This window comes from Camelina sativa, chromosome 4 (genome assembly GCF_000633955.1).
Source record: "Camelina sativa cultivar DH55 chromosome 4, Cs, whole genome shotgun sequence".
Lineage (NCBI taxonomy): Eukaryota > Viridiplantae > Streptophyta > Magnoliopsida > Brassicales > Brassicaceae > Camelina > Camelina sativa.
In genome coordinates, this window is record NC_025688.1 from 8,891,177 (window position 1) to 8,904,246 (window position 13,070).

General features: G+C 37.4%; 1 protein-coding gene across 1 annotated transcript; it reads left to right on the forward strand.

The window, feature by feature from the left end:
* On the forward strand, positions 11,454 to 12,401 carry LOC104780125 (mini zinc finger protein 2-like). The gene has a single exon (XM_010504591.2). The coding sequence runs from the start codon at positions 11,729 to 11,731 to the stop codon at positions 12,029 to 12,031; it is 303 nt and encodes a 100-aa protein (XP_010502893.1). The 5' UTR covers positions 11,454 to 11,728; the 3' UTR covers positions 12,032 to 12,401.

Here is a 13,070-nt window from a genome sequence, read left to right on the forward strand (position 1 = left end):
GAGTTTCCACGAGTTTTGAATGAGTTTCGGACGATTTGGAGGTTTTGGGAAGCGGTTCTTCCACTTTTGACTTTGTGCGGATCGTGTTGCAGGGGCGGTGTCTATTGACACAAATTTAAATACTCATGCATCTCTATTTGTGTTTTCATTGCAGGTAAAGGCAAAAGTGTAATCATGAAATCAAGACGATGAAGAGGAGGATGATCTAGGGTCTCATTTTTGTGATCTAGCGTACTACATATCATGGTCTCATGAGGGCGCTTTGTGAGGACTTGAGGGTCCACTGCAGAGGGAGGAGTTACGCCACGAGGGCGGAGCTAGTGGAGACCGCAGCAGAGATAGAGGATGACTTGAGGTCATGGGTAGAGGTGGTTGGCCCAACAGTTCTAGCAGAGAAGGCACCAGAGAAGATTGTTCCTGTCAAAGACAACAAACCGGCGCAGGGACAAAAGAGGAAGCCAGTAGACATGTCAGGTATGCAACAAGGCGGGCGAGGGTGTTTCGGATGTGCAAGCAGGGATCACGGGTTGGCAGACTGTCCCAAGAAGGGTGACCCGCAAGAGTATCGTTAATTGTGCTATCATTGTGGGGAGGAGGGCATATCAGACATTTCTGTACTAAGTGGAGGTTGATAATGGAGGTTCTGGCGCAGCCGAAGGGAGGACCGGGTGCCCAACCTGGCGTTTAGTTTTAGCTTTTGAGTTCTCTTTCTTTCGTTTATGTATTTTCGTTTGGAGATGTGAACAATTATTGCATTTGAGGTTTTAATAAAATGGAGTTCTTTGTTTTTTTGTGATTTGTGGACCTTGTGGAAAAGGAAATCGCTTGGGAGTCCTATAAATGGAAAGTTGTCATAAATAGGAAGTTTTTAAAAATAGAAAGTTTCTATAAATGAAAGTTCTATGAATAGCTAGGACTTGTCTATTTTTAAAAGGGGGATGTGAAATGCGGGAGTCCCGGAAGGGGAGTTGCAGCATGTATGAGCCGGGAAAGGCATGTTTGCCAGATACATAAGTTCATGAGAAGCCTTCATGGCAGGATAAACTAATCGTTGCGACGATGTTGGATGAAGTTCATTGGAGATGGACAGGGTTGCTAGATTCAATGTTTTGGTAAGCTTGCTCGAGGAATTTGGTCAAGTGGTTTGAGTTGGCGGCTTGCAAAGCATTTGATGCGGTGAATCAGAATATGCGAACGTATGGTACTTGTTTGTTTTATTACGCTCTTATAGATGATTTGTTGTGGATAATTGCCAAGCAGAAAAGCTATTTTTGGAAAGGGTGTGTATGAACACCAAAGTGTTTTCGATGTTTGTAGTGAGGCTTGGGGCTGGCCATGGCGGTGGTGTTATTCTGGGAGAGAGTATGGTGTTGGTAGGACATTGAGATGTTCTACGCTGATCACAGGGGGTGGTCCCGGTTGGTGAAATGCTTAGTGATGTTATCACGGTTTGCTATAGGGACGGGGGTCCTGAACAAGTCATGAGGAGATGGGGGTTCTCCTGAGGGGACGAGGGGGGTTCCCTAGATACCGATAGCTCGAGGGACTGCGGTCATGAGGGTGGTAGAGGAGATGGGGGTTCTCCTGGTACTGAGATCCTGAGGGTGACGACTCGAGGGTGAGACGGTATGACTCAAAGTTAGGGGTGGACTGAGAGTGAGATCGGTATGGCTTGAAGGTTGCAACCTAAGAGCGGATGAGGTTGTGGCAGAAGTGTCAATGACATGGGGATACGCAGTGTGAATGGATGCAGATTTAGAAGATTGATAGGGGTTCAATCTCAGATTTTCGGTTGAGACCGAATGGGGATCTCGAGGTTGATGGGGGTTCAATCTCAGGGTTTTCTGTGTGTGTTGACCAGGAGGGTCAGGTGTATACTGGTCGGGGGGGGGACCAGTGTTGTGATGATTGGAAGAGTATGGTTTGGATTGACCGGTGGGGTCTGGTTTGGTGCTGACCAGTGGGGTCAGGGTCATGCGGACCGTTGGGTCACTTGGTTGTGCGGACTGTTGCTGCAGTTGCACAGAAAGCCGTGGCTGATGGTGTTCAGTTCGGTCAGAGAATGTGCGGGCCGTGGTGAAAATTGCACGGAAGTCCTTGGTGGAGGGACGATGTTGCGGGATTCGAGGACAAATCCTTATTGGGGGGGGGAGAATTGTAACACCCGTGAACCAATTTCTGGAATTTTGGTTAGGGTGTCGATCGACACCACTTGTGGAATTGGTCGACACCGTTTGCGGACGGTTTGATCTGTTCAATTTTAATCGTCCGGTTTGCGTTGTTGGTTTAAGGGAAGCCCTAAACTCGAGTTTTAAAGGGGAACTCGACTTATTTCGTCCTTTTAGCCGTTTTTGACAAAGAAACAGAGAGAAGAAAGGAGAAAACATTTTTGAGAGAGGTTTGTTAGATCCTTGGCTATTCTTGGGAGATCTGAGGCGAGGAGGGTGTTAGAAGCTTGGTAGGAGGGTTGGATTCGTTGTTGTTGGTCAGAATCTTCCTACAAAGAGGTGAGTGCATGACCATGGCTGATCTAAGCCTGAGAATCTTTTGTTTTGCTTGTCTTGTTATTGTTTGTGTTGTATTCTTGTGTCTTTGTGGCTGGATGTGGGATTCTATGAGTTTCTAGGAGTTTTGGATGAGTTTTGGACAATTTGGAAGTTTTGGGAAGCGGTTCTTCCACTTTCGACTTTTAACTTCATTGTGGATCGTGTTGAAGGGGCGGTGTCGATCGACACCAAGTTGGTGTCGGTCGACACTATGTTGGAGCCAGTGTCGATCGACACCACCCTGGTGTCGGTCGACACCAACTTGTCTGTTACGTGTTTTCCTGGTTTGTTGTGTTGTTTGTTGTTTGTTAAACATTGGTATCTCGGTTTCTTGTGTGTATAGCCCAGTAGATGGGAGGATGGCTTCACTGAGTGTTTATTAATTACTCATGCATCTCAATTTCTGTTTGCGGTGTAGGTAAAGGCAAAAGTGTGATCGTGGAATCAAGGCGATGAGGAGGAGGATGATCTAGAGTCTCATTTGTGTGATCTAGGGTACTACATATCGTGGTCTCATGTTTGGAGGACATGAGTGCAAGGCAGAAGTCGTGGGTTTCGTTGATTCAGATTATGTAGGTGGTCTTAATAATAGGAGGTCTACTACATGGTATGTATTTACTCTTGCTGGAGCACCTATAAGTTGGAGGTCTTTGTTGCAGTATGTTGTTTCAATGTCAACCACAAAGTCCAAGTACAAATGAATGGGAGAGGCAGCTAAGGAGGCATTATAGGTTAGAGGACTTGTAATGGAGTTGGGTGTTGAGCAAGGTGGAGTAGAACTACACTGTGATAGTCAACTGTATCATGCTAGGACGAAGCACATTAAGGTAAGATATCACAAGATCAGAGAGTTATCAGTTTCTGGTGTGATTTTACTACAAAAGGTGCACACGTCTGAGAATGCAGCTGATATGTTGACCAGGCCAGTCACCATGGATAAGTTCAAGCACTGCTTGGATTTACTCCAGGTCTTTCATTGCTAGATGAAGACAAAAGGTTTCCCCCAAAAGCTAACAAGGAGTTGAAGTTGAAGTCAATGGGATTTTGTCTTCAAGGTTGAGTTTGTTGTTCTAAAGTGACTTGAAATCTCCGAAGACCTTTACAAAGATGTACAAGACTGTGTAAGGTGTACAAGGCTTTTACTGGCCTTTTGTAGAGATAAACTCAAGGCAACTTAGGGTTAGGTTTTGGGGAGTGTAGGGGCGCAGTCGCCTATACAGTGTGATAAGTTCTATAAGATTCATAAGATCTTTTATTCTACTGTATCAGGATTTTTGAGACTTATATAAAGAGACTAGAGGTTTGTATGATTGTTGATTAGATTAATAATATAAACCCTAGACAAAGGGTATTCGCCTCGAGAACACTCTGTTTTTCTTTTCAAAGTTTTCTTATTCTGTTCATCCGAATTCACAACAAACATGTCCTCTACCTCTTGAAAAACCCGAATACCTCCAACCATAGACTGCCCCACCGATTCCAGCATAGAAATTATAACTAAATAGGCCTTATGTCCCTTTTCGATCATCTTTCTTGCCTGCATGGCCGAGATCACGAAACTTTCTAAAGCCGGTCTCACTCCGTGATATACAACATTCCCTTTGGGCTGCTCAAATGCTACTCTTCTTTGGTGACTATCCAGATGCACTCTGTACCGATCCAACCAATCTATAACAAGAACTACATCATACAACTCCACAAGATTGATAATCAAATCTGCTGGCATCGACTCTTTTGCAATTTCACTATCAACACCACTCGCCAGTCCAAGAAACCTCAGAAACTCACCTCCCGCGAATCTAACAACCCTCGACAACTCTCCAGGATCCCCTCTGATAGTAACGAATATTACATGAGTTGTGAATCCTATGATTCCTTATCTTAATTAAACAATGATGAAGAACGACCGTTGAGTAGCCAAATATTCAACATCACTAATGGAAGCTGGCGAATGAGAGTTGGGTTGTTGAGGAACACATAGTCTCTTTGCTTTTCTATTAAATCTGTATCTTATCATAAATCATAACCATCATTACTCCACTAACCACTTTGGTCTTTGTCATTAACAAACTTCTAATCTTCTTTTATATATATGCTATACCTCAATCCTTTAATCATTTTGATTGGTTGTTTAGATATTTCAGATTTTTTGTTTTTGTCGAAGATTTTTCAGATTTAATAAACTCGCTTGGTGTTATATATATATATATATTTTCTAACTAGGATCGGATAACTGGTCCAAAATACTAAAAATTGAAATGTGCATGTTTGTTGTCCAAAAATAAAAAAAAAATAAGAAATGCGCATGTTTTTTGATTTGGTAAAATATTGGTTTGATAAACCCTTTAACAAAAAAAAAATATATATATATATATATATTGGTTTGATCTCAATTATTGTTGTCTCATTTTCCTCTAGCTATCGACAAATAATTATATAAGTAGATAAAAAATAAAGATGCTTAGTTACATAAGTTTGATGTAATCAATTTTGTTAGAAAACTAAAGAAGGGCCTTTACATTATAATTATTTTTTGTTTAGTAATTTGGCATCGTTATTTTTTTTAACAACTGAGGAGTGATCCGAGCTTTTACCACCCAACAAATTCCCCCAGGGTTTATGTGGGTTTTGGTTCATTTGGACTATTATTGTCCACTCTTATTGATTATACTCTATGATCTAACTGGAGTGAGTGTTTCAGTTTTTACATACATCAGTATATATTAAGAAATTAAACACGTTATGTATTTTTCGTGTCCTTTTTAATTAAAACATCACATATTGTCTAAAACATTCATTCAACCAATTAAAAAAGATTTGCAGAAAACAAAACTTCATGAGAAAAACAAAAGAAATTTATGTTTTCGGCTATGGTTCAGCTTACGGCTACGTTTGTACGGGAGGATGTTGCTATAATTTCTGTCTTACCTTTGCGACAACTGGATAAACCAGATTTGTTGGGATGGCATTTTACTAAGTCTGGTAAATATTCGGTAAAATCAGGGTACCATGTTCTTCGCTCAAATATGACGGCTATTGCTATGCCGAAGGTGTTTGGGCCAGACATTGTATCTCTTCAGGCCTTTGTGTGGAAAATTAGGTGTCCACCGAAACTTAGCCACTTTCTGTGGCAAGTTCTTTCGGGTTGTGTGGCGGTTACAGCTAATCTACGGAAACGTGGTATGAGTTGTGATGCCACTTGTGGCCTTTGTGGTTTTTAGGAGGAGACAATTAATCATATCCTCTTTGAATGTCCGCCAGCTAAGCAGGTTTGGGCCTTATCGCAGTTTTCGACGACCCTGGGTGTATTTCATTCGGAGTCAGTTTTTACAAATATGGATTTTCTCTTTTGGCGATTCAAAGATGTTCCAACACAGGAAGTTTTTCCCTGGATTCTATGGTATATCTGGAAAGCGCGCAATGATAAACTTTTCAGTAATCTGTATTCAAACCCCCTTGCAATTTTGCGGTTAGCGGAAGATGAGGCCAAGGCATGGGCTCTGGCTCAGATAGAGGATATGGTATTAGCATCGGATATTCCCACTGCGGCTGTTCCCGGTGGAAGGGGGGCTTAGGGGTTCCTAGGTCTCTCTCGGTTTATACTTGTTTTGTAGATGGTTCTTGGAAAGCTACAGATCGTTATGCCGGTAGAGGATGGTTCTGCACGTCGCCCTGGAGTGATGTCCCTACTATGGGAGCTGCAAACCTTCGCCGAATTCTCTCCCCTCTCCATTCCGAGGTTGAAGCCTTTATTTGGGCTATGTGTTGCATGATTGGGGTGGATAATCAATCTGTCGTCTTTGTCAACGACTGCTCCGACTTAGTGAAGATGGTGTCTTCGCCTTCAGAGTGGCCAGCCTTTACGCCTTATTTGGAGGATATATAGGCGGATAAAGAGGAGTTTGCTTCTTTTTCATTGGTCTACGTCCCTCGATCTCAGAATGGTAAAGCGGATAATCTTGCGCGACGAGTTCGCACAGTTCCACACTTAGTTACCTATGTAAACAATGTTCCTTCGCATTTGCTTGTTTGAGCCAATCTTGTTCTTAAGATGTAAAAAAAAAATTAAGTTTTCTATAAGAATGGTGTGAGAATTATTTGACATAATCAATATTCTGTTTTTCAAACATCACTAAATTTGAATAAAGGGTAGTAGTAAATTTGAATTCCATGTGTATGTGTAACATCCGCGAACCGGAATCCCGGTTTGGGATGTGCATCGGTCGATGCTGGAGGAGCATCGGTCGATGCAGGTTCAGGTTTCTGCATTTTGACTTAAGTTAAACGCTGCGTTTTGGGCAAAAGGGAAAGGAAAACCCTTAAGTCGTATGTTTGTCTCATTCGACGAGTTTTAGCCGTTTTCAGAGAGAAAAAAGTTCTAAGTTTTCTTGGTGAGTTTTGGGAGATTGGAGACGTTTCTTTAGAGATCTGTAGCTGAGATCGTTATAGGAGCTCCCTATGAGCGTGTTCTTGCTTGTTTGTGGTTCAGAATCTTCTGTGGCAAGGTAAGTGCATGACCATGACTTATCTAAGCTGGAGATTCCTCTTATCTGTTTGTTTATGTGTTGTTAGGCTTGTTAGAATGTTATTTGAGGCATTAGGACGCTTTCTTGTGGCTTGGGATCGATTCTTGTGGTTGCAGGAACGAAGATCCGGCGAGGAGATTCGGGGAAAACGATGCTCGGCATGTGCATCGGTCGATGCACTATGTGCGTCGGTCGATGCAAGTGCGAGGACGGCGCAGATTGACCTAAGAGCATCGGTCGATGCCAAGTGGAGGCGTCGGTCGATGCAATTAGGGATTTCGCGTGATGTCGAGCATGCGTCGGACGATGCAAGTGGAAGCATCGGTGGATGCAAGTGAACCTTGTGTCGACCGATGCATAGCATGTATCGGTCGATGCTGTTCCCTGTTGGTGTCGGTCGATGCAAGCTTTGTGTCGGTCGATGCAGAGTCTGGTTTGTTTGTTGATTGTTGTGTGATGGTTAGATTATCTCTATTGCTTGTGTGTATACCCCAGTAGATGGGAAAATTGCCTTACCGAGTGTTTATAAAATACTCATGCATTGCAATTTGTGTTTATGATACAGGTAAAGGCAAAGTGTGATCGTGGAATCAAGGCAATGAAGTGGAGGATGTTCTAGGGACTCAATTGGATGTTGTCTGCCATTGTTAGGTTGCTAGAGTTGGGTCTTTAGAACTTGCTAGGTTGCTGGTTCCTTGTTTCATGTTGTTTGATATTGGAATATTGTTATATTTGATTATTGGTTATTATTTATTGGATTATTATTTGGATATTGGTATTTGCTATTTCCGCTGTTGGTTGTGCTTGTGGCTAGGTGGCTAGTGGATATGGGACCACTAGTTGTAATTTATTATTATTATTATTTATTATTTATTATTTTTAAAAAAACGGGTCAGGTCGTTTCAGTATGATTTTAGAGATCTTAAGCAAAAGAAAAAAAATATTTTAGTTTAAACTTAAAAGTAATATTTCAATCAATTAGTAATTAAAATAAATAAAAATAAGGCCATATTTTAAAAAAAACCTCTTTTTCTATGCCTATTTTCAAAAATACCTTTTATGTTGACCATTTTTAAAATAACATTTTTATGTATAAAATGACCAAATTACACTTTCTTTTAGTGAGAACAAAAATGTATAGTTATTAAAATCAAAAAAAATTTCTGCCAAAAAACAAAAAGTTTTTCTGCCAAATATGGAAAAAATTCTCGACGAAGTTACGAAATTGGATTTTTTCGCCATTTTTTTTGAAATTTATACCTTATAAAAATCTTTAAAAAACTTTGTAAAAGCGTTTACAAAATTTTAATAAGATTTTGTAAGATTTTAATAAGGTTTACATAAGGTTTTTTTTATATTATTTTATAAGGCATTTACAAAACTTTATAAGGTTTTTTAAAAGTTTTTGTAAGGCTTTTATAAGGTTTTTAAAATATTTTTTATAAGGCTTTTATAAAGTTTTTATAAGGTATAAAAACTTTATAAATGTATTATAAATATTTTTAAATCGTTTAAAATCTTATAAAAATATTAGAAAAGCCTTGTAATTTTTTTTTGGCGGAAAAGTTTTTCGAAAAAATTTTGGCAGAAAAATATGTCAAAAAAAAATTGGGAGAAAAATTTTGTTTTCCATTTTATTGACTACAATATTTTTTAAATATAGATAAAATGGTCGTTAAAAATTAAAACAGAGTAAAAATGAAAATGACCAAAAAAAATATTTTTGAAAAAATTATATCAATAAAAAGATTTCTAGCAAATTTTTAATAAAATATTACTAAATCACGAATTCTAAACAAATTTCTGTCTTTATACGAGGTAGCTGATTTCTTATTCTTTTTCGGTAATAGTAAGGTTTAGGCACTAAATACATAATTTCTGTCTTTATAAAAATTAGTTAAAAACGTAAAATAAAGAATGAAACTTGGGAAAGTATCGACGGACCAATCAACTATGTATGTTGCTTATGATAAAAAACGACTCAACCCAAATGATACGTTGGTCATATGACACCACGAACGATATAAAGTATAAACGTAACTGATAGTCTACTACGTCATACATGATTAAACTGTATTCATATATTATGAATTACGTACTCACAATATGCTATAGAAATTAAATATCATAAGTCGTGGAATATGACATGTCGAGAAAGTAAAAATTCTAAATACCCCAGATAAGAAGGATTTTAGCTGTATTCTCTTACCTATCTGCATTTTTAATTGATTATCAGTTTCTGATCCCTTTTATCCTATAGTTAGGTGGTCCGAGTATAAGTATATTTGTAAATTGATTAAAACGCCAAAAATGGTAAAAAAGGAATGATACATTTGCCAAGAAATTCATAATTATTTATGTTTTCTTTTTTGACGGTCTCATAATTATTTATGTATAAATCATCAAATTAATAAAACCACCAAAAAGGTTATGTTTGGCCTATAATTTCAATTACTAACTTATGGCGCACATATATGTGTCGTACGACTCCTAATTATCGTTAGACAGAAACAATCTAATCAAATCAGAAGAATAATTGGTTTGTACATTGTGTTTTCTTTATAAATTTGTGTACGCATGCATGCATATGCATATCTTACGTCTTAAAATCCAAGTTAATCTACAAAAACTTCAATGAATGAGTTTTTCTTTTTAATTGTGTCTTCTAAGTGTACAAATCGATCTCATAACTTGTAGATGTGAACTGAGATTTGTATTGAGTGCGTCTAATACTAAAACAATGAAGCAACGGGTTACAATCAGCACAACTATATATAAGTAATCTATTTTCTCATGTACGGAACAACAATATATTTCTTGATTATGAAGCTTTATCTTTTATAATATCTCATAATATATATCAAATGCATCTGTTGTTATTTTTTATATATAATTCTGAAGGAGAAAAAAAAAATCAATCGATTGATGGAACACATGAATAAGAAATTTTGATGTCTAACCGAAAAACGAATGAATGTATGCACGTGTAATTCAAAAAAAAACAAAAAAAAAAAAAACGAAAGAACTCAATACGTAATTGCAAAGGAGCAAAAGATCGTGAAGGATTGCGTTGTCTTCATGATGTACAAAATAGGTTTGGTAGCCCAACTTATCAGTACCACGTTGTTAGGTCCAAATGTATATACATTTATACACAATTCTATTTTTGTTTATGCATATTCATCATACAATCTAAATCTATTGATTGATGCTTAGATTACACAAATATTTGAATTCTCGATTTTAATCCCGTACATTTTCTTGCGTATGCTACAAAGTGGGTCAAGAATATCATATAGCTGACAAAAACAGTTTTTGGTCTATGTATATTCGATCTCGACACCAAGTCCGATTCTTTTCGATAAGTATATATAATGTTTGTAACCACATGTTTAATTATGAAATGAAATGAAAGAAGGATATAAAAAGAGGATTAAAGGGGATGAAGCCATGAAGGTTAAGGGGCCACCACAGTACATATTAGGTCTTAAAAAGACAAGCTTAGCTGTTTCCTTCCTTTTAAAACCAATCACTTTGTTTGGTCTTAAAGAAAAGCTTTCTCATCATTTTAGGGTTTTCTAGCAAAAGAAATCGAACAAAAGTTGCTTCCACACATAATTTAGTTTTGTCGTAATATATGTTTACGGTCGCAAGTTGTAATTATGCATCCAATTAATTTTATTCCATTGCTTATGGTTATGATTACTAGTTAGCGCGCAATAAATATATTTTGTTGGAATCTAAGAGTATATATTTTGAGAAAGTTGATTATAGCAGAAAGTTTGGGAGATCCAAATACAATGTATATGGGTGATATTTTCAACTAAAGACGGATGCCTAACTCACAAAGTGGTGGCTCCATGTCTCGTGAATGTTTTGTTTTTGTATCTCTCGAGTTACGGACAATTTGGTCCGTCCATTCGGATAAAAACTTAGAACGATGATGACACTTGAAATCTCGTTCTTAATTCAGAGTAAATTCCAAACTAACTCAATTTCATCTAACCGGTTGAGACAACTTGTTTGCATTATAGCATAATGAAAGTGCCTTATTATTCCAAAAAAAACAATTATAATACCTATTAACGAATTTTATATAACATGAGCCAGAAATAAAAAGAAACTTCCACCATATTTAGATTGGCCACAAGAAAACAGAAAATGTAATTATGATTGGATGCATATATTATGAATGCATAGTTGTGGACGTTAAATACATACATATTTACATACATACATACATATATATACCCATTAAAACTTGGGTTTTCCAGGTAGATTAGCTTACTGGGTTTGATTGGTTGTGATGATGCATCAATATATACCATGTTCTACGGACATGTACACACACACATACACATACACATACGTATGCAGTTGCAAAAAAAATATCTAAGGTTGGTTGCCAATTGCTATCAGAAATGCTATAAATAACTCATCTAGGGTTAGGGTTAACAGCTGAGGGCCTCTTGCAATTGTCTTGATCTTTAACTCCCTAACTATTTCCAACCGTAGAAATTAAAGTTAAAGAAATTAAAACTTATTTATATATTTTTCTCTTCTTCTTTAATATATACACGTTATCTGATTACAACTTTAGATTCCATTAAAAAGTCAAGAAGAAGGAGCTGAGAGGAGAATTGAAGGGAGAAAAGCATGAGGAAGCGTCAGGTGGTATTGAGGAGATCTTCCCCGGAAGAACCTTCTAGAAGCTCGTCGACAGCTTCATCTCTGACGGTGAGAACTGTGAGATACGGTGAGTGTCAGAAGAACCATGCCGCCGCGGTGGGAGGTTATGCCGTTGACGGCTGCCGAGAGTTCATGGCAAGCCGGGGTGAGGAAGGTACATTGGCAGCTCTAACGTGCGCCGCCTGTGGCTGCCACCGCAGTTTCCATCGAAGAGAAATCGAAACCGAGGTTGTTTGTGACTGTAATTCACCTCATTCTACTGGAAATTAGACAAGAAAAAAATCTAGAGCTAGCTATGAGTTTGTTTGTGTCTTTGTGTGTGTTAAATATACATATGAAACTGAAAATATTATATTTACTTCTTCTTCTTTTTTTTTCCCCCTTTGTGAATTTAAGAAGAAACTATAAGAGATTTATAGATCGGATGAGGTTGAAGCAGTGAACGATTTATAATAATTGGATGCTTTTGGGGTTTGGGAATTTAGGAAAAGTTTAGGGTTCTGATGTAATATATTAAGAATGTTGTTGTTGTTTTTTGAATGTATTATATTGTTTCATTTGTTTTATGTTTGGGTCATATTATTGTATTTTGATTATGACGAAGCATATATCGTTTCAATTCAATGTCCACTTAAAGACAGTGTATTTGTGAAAGGAATTGGTAACGAATCCAATATGTGTTATTTACTGATGAATGAATGAATGAATGAATGAGATTGATTGTTCCTTAACATATATGGAAGGTTCTTCTCTTGTGATAAGGTAGCTGAATATAGTAACACAATTATTGGTTTAACTCAATAACTAAATTATTCAATATTTAAAAAGAAATTAAACTGTACAGATTAAATCTTCTGGAGCGAATGAAAAAGGTTTTAAAATTGATTCTTTTGAGAGACCACTCCTATAGCTTTATTTTTTATTTTTATGGAAAGGGTGGAGTTAGGTTTCACACAGTTGCCCATGATTTAATATAACTCGAGACCGAAAGGGTGGAGCTCAAAACAGTTTATTCAGGGATATGTCTTCCCAGCTTTTAATGTTAAAATAAAATATTATAACTTTTTAGGCTTTCAGCTTTAAACTATATTTTTCAAATTTTGTATAACATGATAAAAAGACAAGCAAATAAATTTGAATTTAATTGGGAGGCAGGGCCCACAAATCTAATCCTTGTTGGTTGCTAACTTGATATGATGGAGAAAAATATTAGTTTTAATTGATTTTTAATATAAAAATGGTTACTAATGATCATAGATAATAATGGCTTGGGATTTTCTGATGAAGTCTAATTAAATAATACTCATTA